Here is a 15,690-nt window from a genome sequence, read left to right as displayed (position 1 = left end):
AATAAACGTTCAAAAATTAAAAAAAAAAAAAAAGCCTCCAAGAAAAGAGCAGGAACATCAGAGACACCCTGGAACAGACCTGGCTAAGCAACCTGAGACTCAGCTTTCAATTTTCTGTAACTGAATATTCCCTGAATTTCCTCACACTGATGGCCGCTTTGTAATTTATACATGTCATTTGTGTGTGCTGAACAGCAGCAGACAGGTCACTGGGGGGAAGGGGTGGAACTGAGAAGAAGGGAAGCTGGGAATGTAAACTCCAGGAGGGGTTTTCTTCGCTGTTTTGTATCCTCAGTATCTAAAATACTTAGTCATTCTTGCAAAACAAGTTAGGCAAGTCTTATATTTATGTACTGCCATAGTAAGTGAGGAGTTTAAATGAAGAGAAGACTTTATGTCTTTGCTAGCATTAAACTTTTTTTTAAAAAATGGCAAACCTTGGCACGTCTGGTGGCTCAGTTGGTTAAGCTTTTGACTCCTGATTTTGGCTCGAGTTCATGGGATTGAGCCCTGCATCGGGCTCTGCGCTTGAGGAGTCTGCTTAGGATTCTCAATCTCTCTCTCTCTCTGACCCACCTGCACACACACACTCTCTCTCTCAAAATATATAGATAAACTTTAAAAAAATGGCAAACCCTCTAATTCACTTTTAAAGATTCCAGCTTTTGAGAGGAACAACAAAAATAGCAAAGTAAGTATACTACCCCATTAGAAGAGTTTAGTATCCTCCTATTCTTTATATTTAAGAGAATAACATCCCAGATGTTGATTATAAGAAAATACATACATGTAAAATACTGCCATCTTTTTTATGAGGCAAATGTAATTTACGGATGGTTGTGATAGTGATTAGAGAACCTAACAGATGGTGAACAATTAATTTAAAATGTTGTGCCCATCAAACTAACCTTTGTTATCATTGTTACCATATAATTCTTCATCAAGAATGTTGATTTGTTTATTTAAATTGGATTTCATTACTATGGTATTCATTATCATGCAAAAAAGTTTCTGAAATTTTTACCCAATCAGTAGGCTTATTCAGCCGACTCATATATTTTAGGAAAGCTGAAGACTAGATTGATTACATCCATCCATACATTATAGAACTTTAATTTGGGAAGGATCACATTGCTGCTCTGTAGTTAAGAACACTGGAAAAGAAAGGAACATTCTATTTTTCTGTGTTTTTTCATGCATTACTACATTACTAATCTAATTTGGACTTGAGAAGTTAATTAAATTATTGTCTTGGTCTATAAGCCTGAAAGCTATTATTTATCCTTCAATTTTTTATATGAAAATTAAAAAGACAAAGTCTAATATTGCTTAACCACATTCTCTCTTGATGCTAGGAAATCAGTGAACTGGTATGTCATTCTATTAAGCAGCCTGGTATTTTAGTAAAGAAAAAGCAACAGTAAAGGGAAAAGTAAAGACTTACAGACATATTTCCTATTGTATGAAATTGTATGAAATTGCTTTAAAGTAGAATATAGAAAATTATTTCTACTAAAGTGCTGGAAGCACCTCTGATTACAAGGGTAATGAGAGTATACTATGGTGGTTAATTGCACCAAGCCTAGCGACAAGCCCCACATGTCACTTCAATGCTGTCACGAGTGACAGTGTGCTTCCAAAACTCTCCGAGTCTCCATTTGCTCATCTGTCAAATGGGTGGTGACAGTACTCACACCTCAATGAGTTGTTCTGAGGATTAAAGGAAACAAGACATGTGAGGTGCTTGGCAGCGTGATCAATGTTGCCTTGTGAACATCTATGTTTACTAACATTTCTCTCCCTCCCTTCTTGGGCACTGGTCGTTCTTCCATCTAACATTATATTTACAGCAGGGGTGTGCCAATCCCAGCAGACCCAAAGCTCCACCTAACTCAAGCTGAGTCCGTCAGAACCCTCTCGTGTAATGCGCTGGATCTAAAGAAGGGCTGCCCCTCCTTGGGGCCAGGTCATGAGGTACATGGTTATAGGAAAGCTAAGAAAATCAAAACTGGTAGAGAGAGAAAGAAAGGGTGACATAGAGAAAAGGCTTCTGCGTGGCACTCCAGTCCCTGTGCCAGCTGTGACCTTGCCCTTACCATACTGGGCTACTGGGGCTAATACATTCCCCCATGTACCTACGCTTATGGAAGTTGGGTGTTTGCCATTTACAATAACTAAGATTCTAATCAATAAAGCTGTTATTAGGAAAACAAAAATGCCCTGGGAAAAAAACACCCATTAGTTTTACTAGCCTAATTACTTAGGTTATAATGTGTAATTTGGTCTCATTTTATGAGATGCAAGGAAATAATTACTGCCATCTTTTTAATGTAAACTTAAGTTATACTAGGAATCCATGTAAAAGTAACTTGTACTAAGCTATATGATAATTTCACTTTCACTCATTTAACAATCAGGAAATTTTATTTGCACGTTTGCTAATATTGGCATAAAATGGACTGACATAGTAGACTGAAAATGTCATTTATTGCTTCTATGTTACATCATATGTAAGATTTCACAGAGGAGAAAAATATTCCTAATAATGGACTTTCTAAAATATTATGAAACAGTTAATAATTAAAATAAAACAGTATGCCCAGAATTAAAACCTTAACTCCTAGTAAATATAAACAGCTGTTGAAGACCAAAGATGAAAAATATTAATCCATACATACTTTTTTATCTGAAAAAAATGATTCACCACTAACAAGTACAAGCATACATAATTATATAAAGTACACACACATGCATGCACACACACACACACACACACACACACATATATAAAGTACAGAAAAAGTACAATTAACTAATAGTTGTCTTTTTCCTAGGACTATCATTTAAATGAAACAAAATCAACTGATCAAGTATACCACGCTGAAAAAGAAATAATGTTCAGACAGCCTGGAAGAAAATAATAGTTGTAGCAATAGTAATGCCTTCACTGGAATCATTTTTAAAGAAGACTCATGGGGAAATTGATGAATAAAAATAATGCAATATTTTTTCTCTTCAACATGAAAAGCTGAGAAGAGGAAAAGAGCTTTTCTATACCCACTCATACAATAAACGGTACAACTGTCTAAACACTTTTAGAGCTGAACTGTCCTACAAAAGTTTTACTTAGCGATTGATACCTAACCTCAAATCATATAATATGTATGCATGTGTGTGCATGTGCACCGACATCTCTATGCAGCATGGGGAGAGGGACGTTGATGTGAAAGCTCTCACTCCCCTGTGCAAATGTGACCTTTACCCTGAACTATAGGTGACAAATAGGTGACAAGGCATGTGCATTCCCTGATTATCTCAAGAGGTCTGGGGACTGACGTGGGCTAAGGCTGACTGTGGCTGAGTCTGGTTTCCAAAGGAATTGAAAGCTGGAACTGAGAACAGCAAGGGGTAAGGAGAGGCTGGGAGAATAAGGCAGAAGCCAAAAAACAGCTGTGCAGGGTGAAGAAGCTCTAGACACTGAAAGTGGAGAAGGAGCCAGGTCTGTGGCCAATGAGCAGAGAGAGAGAGGAGATAAAAATGAAGAGATGTGGTCAAAGCCAGCCAAAACACTCACTGCCGGTTAAGAAGGGTCGCAACATAGAAGCTCATGCTGTGTTCCTGATCTACCCTACATTAGCTGGTGACCTTGTTCAGCATCACAGTATTTTCTTGGCCTTTGTGTTTTTTACTGAGAAAGAAAAAGAAAAGAAAGAAAAGAAAGAAAAGAAAGAAAGAAAAGAAAAGAAAAGAAAAGAAAGAAAAAGAAAAAGAACAAAGAAAAAAAAAAAGAAAAGAAAAGAAAAGAAAAGAAAGAAAGAAGAGAGAAAGGAAAAGAAAGAAAGAAAGAGAAAGAGAAAAGAAAAGAAAAGAAAGAAAGAAAGAAAAGAAAAGAAAGAAGGAAAAGGAAAGAAGAAAGAAGAAAGAAGAAAGAAAGAAAAGAAGAAAGAAAGAAAGGAAGAAAGAAAGAAAGAAAGAAAAGAAGAGAAAGAAAGAAAGAAAGAAAGAAAGAAAAAGAAAAGGCATGTTGCTCTATCTGCCTGACTTATTGGGATAGTTAGGAGAATACAAAAGTGGTTTAGAAGTACAAAGAACAATACAAAGGACAACAAGACATTTACTGTCTTATTCTACCTTTTAACAGATATAAACCAGGTGACTAAAATCAAATGAAAAACAATTAGATTGTGTTAAAAGGAAAATTACTGTATTGACACGATACAGATGAAATCAAATTAAACAGTTCCATATTGTTCAAACCAGACAAAGGGATACTGACAATGTTGTGAACTTTGTAAAATTTCTTTAATTATTCAGATGATTCTAGTTCAATTAAAATTATATTTACCTAATAACCATGTATAAGGGGAATGACTTATTCTGGGCAGTCAGTGTTCCAGACAGCTACACTTTACCTCTTCAGCTCTGTATTTTTACGGTTGCCATTTTAAAAGGAAATAAACTAAAACAGAGCATAAATTCCTATGCCTTCTCTTAACTGATTTACATTCTGTCTTCAAAAATAAATAGACCATAATTCATAGCTTCAGTTTTTCTTTTATTGTAAAAAGCCCCAAAGACTACTCTGTTTTGCATTAGTTTAGAAGTGTCATATATCCTTTTTATAATTTCTTTCTCCTCATTGCTGTCACTGCCGGCAATCATTGCTCACGGTCACCCTTTTCCGTGTCCTGTCCTTTCCATTTGCCACATGCCCATGATTCACTGGGAAACAAATGAAACTAGTTACAACAGCGTCTAAAGTAAGAGCTAATACCTCTGAGAGAGCAGCTTTTCCGTGAGTAAAACTACGGATCTTCACTGCATTTGCTATATAATATCTATCTTGGTTGCTCAGATAATTTTGCATAGTCAGATTCTCAGTAAGTGAGAAAGGTCACTAAGTACGGGGAGGGCTGAGCTCCGCACACAGATACCGGTAACACAGTCAGAGAGATCCCGGAGAGACCCTCCAGGGAGGCATGGAAGAGAGCTGGGAGAGAAAAGGACCCCGAAAGACACTGAGCCTTCACTGGCTGGGAGAGGATGAGCAGGGGCTGAGTGGGCAAACAAGGAAGGAGTGAGAATTCAGGTAAGACAGACCCACACACAGAAAACACACACATACACACACACACACACACACAAAACAAAAACAGGACAGTAAGCCACAGGATAAAGACAAGGAAAACCATTGCCTGCAGAACATCACTAGTAGTTTGGTGGCAAATGGACATCAGTTTGGGGGCAGAGAGAGAGATAAGACGCTGCCACACGGGAAAACAGGCCAAATCCCTGTCCAGCCTTGTGGGCCCAGTGAAGGAGCTCAGATGTTATCACAGGCGCTACTGGTGGTTTTTAAACCAGGGAAGCAAATGCCAGTTCTGAGTTTCAGATATATCACTGTAATGTCTATGTTGATGCAGAGATAACAATTAAGAAAGAACTAACAAGAGAGGCCCCTGGGTGGCTCAGGCGGTTGGGCACATGACTTTGGCTCAGGTCATGATCTCACAGTTCGTGAGTTCAAACCCCGAGCTGCAGAGCCCAGCTGGGACTCTCTGCCCTTGTCTCTCTCTGCCCCTCCCCCACATGCACAAGCACTGTCTCTTCCCTCTCTCTCTAAAAAATAAATAAATGTTTAAAAACAAAAAAGAAGTAACAATAGTCCTAACAAAAAATGGCAAGGGCTTAAGGTAAGGCAGTAACATTAACAGTGATCTTTAAATATTTTAAATATACATCCTTGAAAGATGATGAAGAGAGTAGATCTTAAAAGTTCTCATCACAAGGGAATACAATTTGTAACTGTGTGTGGTGATGGATATTAGCTAGACTTATTGTGGTGACTGTTTCACAATATACACATACATCTAATCATTATGTTGTACACCTTAAACTCACAGAATGTTATATGTCACTTATATCCCCAAAAAAACTGGGGAAAGAATGGAAATATCTAGCAGAGCATACCTGATGAGACTCTTTATCAGTAACTTATCATTTAGTTGAAATAATTACTTTGCTTCTTTTTAATAGCATTTATCAATTAATAGGACAGAAGCCTGAGAACAACTCATACCTGTGATACACAGCACTCAAGTAAAACACCACGGGTTACCACACACACACACACACACACACACACACACACACACACACCACTGTAAGATAATTGACAATAGAAAAAAAAAGAACTGGAAGAAGAAAAGGCATTTAGAAAAGAAAAATCATGCAGAGAAGTATTTTCTGAACTAGTTACTGAAAAGTAAAGAAATGGGTCCATTTTGGAGTGTCCCAATGGCACGGTACACACAGCATATTAAATAGAATAAAAAATCTTTCTATCTTCCCTGCTCTACCCCTCCAACAGGGAGTACTTCAGGTAGCATCACACAAGACAACTAATGTTCAAATGCTATTTCTGATAGCAGCTCTATCTAATTCATGGTGAACAACAGAAGTATAAAAGCTATTTTGGATAATTTTCTTTCATTTACTTTTACCAGCAGGTAACATCAGCTAGCACTGCAGAAAACAATAATGGGAAAGAAAGTATAAAAGTTGCTAATCATAAAAAAACAAATCACAAGAAAATCATAAAGTTAAATTGATGACTCTTTCTCTTGCCCCCAGTATAGTATTGGAAATGGGGCTTGGCAACATCCCAAATGTATCAGCAAAATAAGAACTCAAAAAAGCAATATTATCTTATCCTTTAGACTAACTAAGCACTGAGAAGGAAAATTTATAGTAAAGTGAAGCTTTAGTGATATGATAACATTTTTTGATTGCTATGAAGCAGTTTATTACAAAAACATTTCCTCTATTCTCTGGAAAGTGCTAGGGAAGCAAGGACGAGAAAAGCAGGTTTAAGGTGGACTTTAAATTGGAAAAGGTGAGACAAGTGAACTTATTTTTTCTTCCAAGCTTAACAACAATTGTTAATAGTGCCTTTTTTCTTGTTGTGTTAAGTTGAAATGTTCTGTCCGACTTTCCAGGTCCTCTGTAATCTGCACCAGACAACACGGACAAGCTCCCCACTCCTACCAGCTGCCCAGGCAAAGCCACTCTGTTCCTCACTGGGGAACACTGATTGTGACGATCCTGCCCCGGTGGTCCTCCCTCTTCCCTGAACCTCCTCAAGGCCCAAGCATCCCCACAGGTGCATGGCACATGCATGCATGCCTTCATTCAGCAACTGTGCAGTAAGCACCTACTATGTGTGTATGTGCATGTTGTGTGTGTGTGTGTGTGTGTGATACATATACAACAGCGTACTCAGAAGGAATACTTCTTCAAAGTGAGATGTAACAATTATGAGGGATTTGCACACTGAGGGGTTTGTTGGAAGTGGAGGCCCAACAATGGCTTAAGTCCCCAGTAGGCTGACTGGAAAGACAATGATGCTACCAGCAGAAAATAAAAATGAATGTTAGAAGGGGCGCCTGAGTGGCTGTCGGTTGAACGTCCAACTCTTGATTTTGGCTCTAGTCATGATCTCACAGTTGTGGGTTTGAGCCCTGTATGGGGCTCCGTGCTGCCAGCGTGGAGCCTGCTTGAGATTCTCCCTCTCCCTCTCTCCCTCTCCCTCTCTCTCTCTCTCTCTGCCCCTCCCCTGCTTGTGTTCTCTCTCTCTCTCTCAAAAATAAACACTTTTTAAAAATTTTAAAAAATGAATGCTAGAAAATATAGGTATGCTGTGTGTGTGTGTGTGTGTGTGCATGCGTGTGTGTGTGTGTATGTGTGTACACAGACATACATATTTCTCAGACCCTAGTCTGAGAAAGGGTGAGGAGGAAAATGGCTACTTGTCCAAATATCTGATCCAGTTTGGCTACAGTCAAAAAAAGCATTTTCCACCTGTACTTTCCTTACAAGTAATAAATGCTCGTGAATTATGCTGTGGGACACAGCATGAAGAAGTCTTTCAGATCTGCCTGCACTATGTGAAGTGAGGGATGAAAAAATATTCTCAGGGGTGCCTGGGTGGCTCAGGTGGTTGAAAGTTCAACTCTTGATTTTGGTTCAGGTCATGATCCCAGGGTCATGGGATCGAGCCCCATGTCGGGCTCCGGGCTGAGCATGGAGCCTGCTTAAGAGTCTCTCTCTCCCTCTATCCCTCTCCCTCACTTGTGCTCTCCCTCTCTCTAAAATAATTTTTTTTAAATTTTTTAAATAGTCTGAATGGTAGGCTTGTTTTAAAAATGCATCAGAATGCTTTTATTGACAACAGTGAAAAATCATAATGAAGATCTATGTTGGCCCCAAAATTCATCTCTTAAATTTACTGTGTGATTGACTGCTATTTGCTAATGAGTTAGTTACTGTTTCAGCTTTAAGTCAAAGTGCATAAATAGTACATAAATGGGTTGATTTTAATTTAAATAAACTCCATTGTCTGCTTGTAAAAGAAAGGTGCTTTAGTGTCTTATTTTAAAAAGTTATCTGGAAAACTAGAAGTTTAAAAAAATCTTTGTGGGTATTTCAATATTTATATATATTGTATTTTAAATACCACTCTTCCACTTATAATTATCACTTTGCTTAAAGTTATCAATTTGCTTAAATATAAGAAATGTAAATTTTTCTTTCTCCAAGAAATTATTGTTAGTTACAGGATGCCTTTTCCTAAATCCATTCTTCTGCAGTTAATTTCCTTTTAAAATAAGGATATGAATTATACAGCCATTTCATTTTTAATTTAAAAATCTAGATATTTGTTAAATAATGACATATTTGATTAAACTAACACTCAGAGGTAAAATTTTACTATTAGATGCTGAAATACTGTAAGAAAATCTCCTACTTTATTTCAGGTTTTTGTTCTCCTCACAGGTGTTTTATGATGTATGAAAGAAACCAGTCTCACCTGTTTTTGATTGTAGGTTTCTTCTTGGTTCTTCAGGGGCCTCAATTGGCTGATCAGCCAGGAAAACTCGAGCTTGGTCTATTGCGTTCAGGACAGAATACTCTTTCTCCTTTAACTCACGTCTCAGGGCCTTTGCAAAGAGAAGCAAAAGTTGAATTTGTAACTACTGTGTTCACCAAGTAATGGAACATCTCCAATGAAACTACTTCTGATAGTACTTATCAAGGGAATGACAGAATGACTCATAACCATTTAAGCAAAGTTAGAAGTGAAAATACAATTTTTACACGCATTAATGATGAAATATATATAAAAGCAAAAACATGACAGGATTTAAATATGCAAAACAAGAATCTTTACAATATTCACCTAAGAGAAATTGTTACAGTATATTTGAACTTACACAAAATGCACTTTTAGGGTTATCACTACTGTCAGATTGCTAAACTAGAACAGCCTGTTCAAAGATACCTTTTTCTTGTAAGACTGACAAAAAAAATTACATCCAATGGTACTGAAGAAGGCAATTTCACAAGTAGTAATGAGATCCTCAGAAGTGCTTTACATTCTTTAGAATATATTAAAGAAAAAAACTAAGAGATAGAAACAAATTAAAGTACATGAAATCAAAACTAAACCAAAGAGAACACATAAAGGACAGTCTCCAATTATCTTCAAATACGTTCCATCTCTCACACTGAGGCAATTATAATTTTTCCCTTGTGAAGTTTTTCATGCAAATTTATGATTCTCAGAAGTCTGCCTTTAGTACTCTTGTTCTTTTAAGTAGGGTTAAACTTTCACCTCTGCTCCCATAAAATGTTTGGTGATTAAGACTCAAATTGACTAGAGTTTAAAAACAAAGCTCACTCACTGACTATTGCAAGGTAAGAGGAAATGAAGATTTTCTCACGTACCATCTGAATGCTACAGCTAAATCAAAATTGTTTCTAATATTATTGTTATCCTCTTAAAATTATACACAGAAACACCTAGTGGCTCTAATAATATTTTGCTTTTAGTGCAGTTCCCTGACAATGCATTATTAAAACTCTGTTTTCATTTTCTAAAATACTGCATCGTACTACTATTTTAGAATCAGTAAAATTTTGGCTTCTGAACACAACTGATTTTTTTAAATGGCATTTGACATATGTTGGGATGACAGGGTATTTGCAGGCTAAATCCTCATCGTCCACAAGAGATGAAAGAAAAAAAAATCTAGAAACCCAGAATAATCATCTGATGTGAAAAACCAGAGCTAAACACCAGAAAAACACCAGTGATGAGTTTGAAAGAGAACATCACTGGTGGGCAAGGGTGAGGGGAGATGAGTGACAGAATGTTGGATTTTGTGATAAGCACTGTAAATGCTATTAGACTTTTAAACTATTTACAATTATTATCTTGACCAAAAATTTATATGAAAAGGAGAGAGTGAACAACAACAAAAGAGCACCCACCCGCAATTTAGACACAGTAATAACACACAGGATATAGGATGAATTAAAACTTGCCCTAAAACCGTAGATACATTTACACAGCATCCATATAACCAAAGACAGACTGTGAAGCAAGCACAGGTCAATAAATCCCCACATCCGCTAGCATCGAGGGGCATTAAATGACTATGTGACAGAGCTTTCACTGTTTCTATTAAGAAATGCAGCTTGTGAAGGAGTCCCAAGATGTGACATTCAAGACAAACAAGACAATCTTCTGACATTTACAGTTTCTGATATGTGGAAATAAAAGAGACAGAAGAGAAATGGGGGCAAACACATTTTAGTGCAGAAATATCTGTACACATTTCCGGGTTTTTAGCCTATTCTTTAAATTTAGATTACTGTGTTATAGCAAGAAGCTCCAGATAAATGAAAGTACTCCTAGTATCTACTTCCTGAAGCACCTGGAAATATAAAATATGAAATAATGGTATGAAAGAACATGTTGCTGAAAAGATAGCACTGAAAAACAGTGGGTAATGTATCAGATTTATAAAAATTTTAGTGATCAAGAGTATTTATTCCCCAAGCCCCAATCTAACCAGTAAGTTTGGGAGAGGTAAATATTCTTACAATAATGTGCAAGGGCTCTGCTAGGTTTCTTCTTTTGGGAAGTCAAGTCCCAGACATGACCCTATTTAGGGCAAGCTGCTAACGGGGAAGCTGAAGGAGCTGGAACACCTCCTCCTTCCGGTTGAGCAAACAGGATGAGGATTCACAGGCAGTCTTTACAGACGTGGCACTAAAGAGAAACCAGGGAACACCAACTGGCTGATGATGTGGAAGGGAATTAAAACCTGAGAGAGGACAGAACGTAAAGGAATGTGACTCAGAGAACGGAGGACAGAAGCAGACCCGGTCCTCTGGAAACATAAAATGATTAGGGGCACATATTTCACAGAGGGTGAATCCTGATCTCATGGTGGAAAAAGAATGTAATATGATCCACATGACTTAGGTGTGCAGCAGGGCCCAGCTGGGAGTTCTGGATTATTATTAGTCCACAAAATGTGCATTGAGGAGTGTGGTGAGGGGAAATGGCATAGGAGAGATCTGGGTTAGAACTATTTTTAGATTTTCAAACCTCTGAATGGAAATACATGTTTGTCTACAGGAAGGATACTTGGGAAAACGAGCCTGTCAACTTCCTTGATGGCTGGACTTTTATCACTCTAACACAGATGACGTCATGACAGGCAATTTCACTGGCTGGCTGTTTACTCTGCCCAGAAGGCTCTTTCTCCAGGTATCCACACAGCATATTCCTTATCCCAAGAGGCCTTCTCAGTGAGGCCCACCCACCCATGCTATTTAATGTAGAATTCCAACTCTCCCATCTGCTACATTTCCCAACATCTTCTACTATGCAAGGTAGGTATTTAGTTAGTATGACTATTGTCTATTGTCTGTTTCTCTCAGAGAAAGTATAAGCTCCACAAGTCCAAGGACATTTTCTGGGTTTTTGTTTGTTTGGTTGGTTTTTGTTTTTCACTGTGGTAAACAAAGCACCTGCATCAGTGTTTTGGGACCTAGTAGAGCTAGGGGGCTTAGAATTGCTTCCTGGTGGAGGAAAGAGAGACAAGAGAGACAAGAGTACTTTCAAAAGAGGAAACTAAATGCTGGCAGAAGAATAAAGGAGTATGTCAGTGTGTGCACTTAGGGAACTACAAACACTAAGTGCTGAGAGCCCAGCAGGTATCAGGTCACAAAAACCACTGTATGATGTCCTCACTAAGCATCGGAGACAACCAATAATGGGCACTGGGAAGCCAGTGAAGAGCTGGACAAGGTGGTGGTGGTGGTGGGGTAATGACTGTCATATTTACATTTCGGGTTTTTATATCATAGTCAAGTCTCCTAGATTCACGAAACACAAATCTGAGTCTGAGAAAGCCCCCTCCAGAGGTGGAGAATCTATTTTCCTTCCTAACAACATTAAACTTCAGCACTTTTTGAAACACCCTCTCTGCATAGGGCATTGGCAGGGGAATGTCTCGTGAACTCCTTTGACATGCCAAGGTAGGGGAGTAGAAGAGGCAAGTGCGGGCAGGTGGGAATCATGCCAAGTAAGGAAAAATGTGGGGCTCAAGCCCCAATGCCAAGTCACCAACCAAAGACCCTAAAGAGCATACATTTACTAATATCTGTTCACACAATATTTTGCAAATTTAATTTTGCTATTCAATTTGTCCTATTTCAATTATATTTAATTGCATGTCAGAAATGGGTTTAACTTTGGAACAGTATTATACATATAATCATTTCACCACCTTTTACCTCTCACTTAGACATAAAAGAAAACCAGCATTTCCTAACCACCTGGTGAACATTAATGATAAGATAATTAGACTCCAACAGAGTTGTTTTGTATACAGAGCTACAAAGTGGCATTCAGCTGTAGGTTCTAATATCACATAACTTCTATGTGGGCTGCCTTAAGTGAGTATAGCATAATCTGATAGGAATTTTTCTGTCTTAATGACTTTATATTTTCATTCAAAACAATTCTGTTCTCAGGCAATAACAAGGATTGGCAAAGATGTGAAGAGGTTGGAACCCTGACATACTGCTGGTAGAATGATAAAATGGTGCAGCCCCTTTGAAAAACAATTTGGCGGTTCCTTCAAACGTTTAACAAAGGGTTACTATATGACCCAGCAAGTCCACTTCTAGGTATATGCCCAAGAGGACTGAAAGTTTAAGTCTACATAAAAATTCGTACATGGATGTTCACAGCAATATTATTCGTAATAGCCAAAATTGTCAACACAGCCCAAACATCAACTGGCGACCAGATAAACACAATGCTGTATACCCCAAAAATGAAAATCTTCTTCAGCAATAAAGATGAATGATATACTGACACATGCTACAACGTGGATGAACTTTGAAAATGTTACGCTAAGTGAAAGAAGCAAGGCACAGAAGCCCATTACTATGAAATGTCCAAATAGGTAAGCGTATAGAGACAGAAAGTAGAACAGTGGTTGCTTAGTGCTGGACAGTTGGGAGAAGAGTGGGGGAGTGACTGGTCATGGGTATGGGGTGTCTCTTGGGGATAATGTTCTAAATTTAGACAGTGATGATGGTTGTACCATCCTGTGAATACACTAACAGCTACTGAACTGTTCATTTGAATTTTATACTATGTGAATAATATCTCAATAAAGTTATTATTAAAATAATAATTCTGTTCTTTCTCCCACAAAAGTTCCCTAGGTAATGTGTTTATTTCTATCCTCTCTCCCCACCCATCTGCAAAGTAATAGCTCATTGTGTATGTTCAGTATGCTCCCACTCTCAGAGTTTCTGGAGCACTTCCTACCTCTCTAACACAGCTCATGCTGATATATTGTCACCATGCATCTGTCCCCTCCATTACACTGTCAGTTCTTCTAGGGTAAGGCTCACATCTTAATCATTAGAAATTCTCTTCAGTGCTTGCTTAGACATATATAGGAAGTACTCAATAACTGCTTAGGGAATAAGGAATAAAGGAAGAACTGCTTTCAGATTAAATACCTGGTAGGATTCCACAACATAGAAGAGCAAAATATAACGAAGTCTCCCACATGCGATTATTCTAAATTGGAATAGCTACTGGATTCCATTTCGCTCTGGATTTGACCAAATAATTTTTTGAGGCAAGGTTAGTTTTTGCCTATCGCCTAATTATCAGAAGTACTTTTTTAAAGATTTTATTAAGTAAATGTCTACATCCAACATGAGGCTTGAAATTACAACCTCGATATCAAGAGTCTTATGCTCCACAGATTGAGCCAGCCCTTCCTACCATCTAATTATCAGCTAGTAACTACTAAGTTTTTTACTTTATTGTTGATCATTGTTTAATTAATAGCAAATATTTTCTTTTCTCCCTGGATAAACAAGTAACAGAGTTCAGTGAAAGGGGTGGTATGGGCTCACTCCATCTTCCCTTTTTTGTCCACAACCTGATCCATGAGGTAACTAACTGCATAGGACAAAGTTTCAAAACTACTGCAGTCATTACATCGAAGGTTGAGTCTGTTATTACTAGTGTGTATCAAATCCATCTGAAACGCATTGGCTTAAAACAATGACAACTTATTTTTCATGATTCTTTGGATTGGCAATTTGATCAGGTCTTCTGCTGGTGCCACCAAAGATTACTCCTGTGGCTATAGTCATCTGTGGTTTAACTGGGGTTGTGAGTCCAAGCCGAGCTCATTCACATGTCTGGAAATTATTGTGGGCTACTGGCTGGCATACCTCAGTTTCCCTCTGTGTGGTCCTCTAAACGCACAGTAGGTTGGACAGGGCTCCTCCAAAGCCTGGTAATTAGTGCTCCCAAAGAGCGGAGTGAAAGCTGCAAGATCTCTTAAGACATAGGCTCTAGAGCAGCTCTGCCCTCTAGAACATTTCAGCAATGATAACAATGTTACAAAACCATGCTGTCCAATATGGTAACCACTGGTTGCTTGCAACCATGTGGTACTTGAAATATACCTAATATAATCGAAGAACTGGATTCTAAATTTTATCTCGTTATAATTGATTTAATTTAAATATAAATGGTCACATATAGCTAAGGGTTACCACATAAGACAATGCAGTTCTAGAATTTGCACTTCGGCCACATTCTATTGCTGGAAGCAAGTCTTGAGGACCCGCATAGACTCAAGAGAATGGGGAGATACAATGCATTTCTTCGTGAGGGGAACAGCAATGATCCTCATCAGAGGGGCCAAGATATACAGAATCATGATTCACTGTCGTAACAATCTACCACACAGGATAAAGGGGAAAGGGAGGGTTGGGGTAGGAAGGCATCTCAAAGACAGTGATATTTGAAGAAAGAGCTGAAGGAAGTGAGGAAGCCAGCCATGAGACTATCTGGCAAAAGAGGAGGCAGGGAGAACTGCAAATACAAAAGCCCTGAGGGAAGTGCTTGCCCGGCTTAGCAGGCTGGCACTGTCAAAGCCGGGTACACAAAGGATGAGGGTGATAGCTTCTGGAAAAATGTTTCCTATCATGAAAGTTAGAGGGAAGTAAGTCTTTGTGGTTGACAGGAAAGGCACCTAGTAACTACATATTTCTTATACCGCAGACATCTAGTTACCTTGCTGACTCAAGGTCTGGCCATTAACCTAAGAATGCTCTCTGTGACAGCCTTACCACAAAGCTTATGCGTTTTCCATTCTAAGAGTCCAAAGACCTCAATCCCCACTCTGGGCAAGCGCATGTGAAATCAAGCTCTGGCCTGTAAGCACTAGACCAGATCAGCTGTAAGAAGGAGGAAGATACAAAATCATTTCAACAACTACAACTGAAACT

General features: G+C 38.3%; 1 protein-coding gene across 4 annotated transcripts in view; it reads right to left on the bottom strand.

Annotated features, from left to right (window-relative positions):
* The window catches only part of LOC115514483 (utrophin), a 352,812-nt gene that overhangs the window by 105,635 nt on the left and 231,487 nt on the right, over nucleotides 1-15,690 (bottom strand). For all 4 annotated transcript variants that reach the window (XM_030316511.1, XM_030316514.1, XM_030316513.1 and 1 more), the window contains exon 32: nucleotides 8,870-8,999. In XM_030316511.1, coding sequence (XP_030172371.1) covers nucleotides 8,870-8,999 — 130 coding nt within the window. The remainder of the gene's footprint in view (nucleotides 1-8,869; nucleotides 9,000-15,690) is intronic.

The sequence above is a fragment of the Lynx canadensis genome, chromosome B2, assembly GCF_007474595.2.
Source record: "Lynx canadensis isolate LIC74 chromosome B2, mLynCan4.pri.v2, whole genome shotgun sequence".
Taxonomy (NCBI): Eukaryota; Metazoa; Chordata; class Mammalia; order Carnivora; family Felidae; genus Lynx; species Lynx canadensis.
This window is presented reverse-complemented; position numbering and strand designations above follow the sequence as displayed.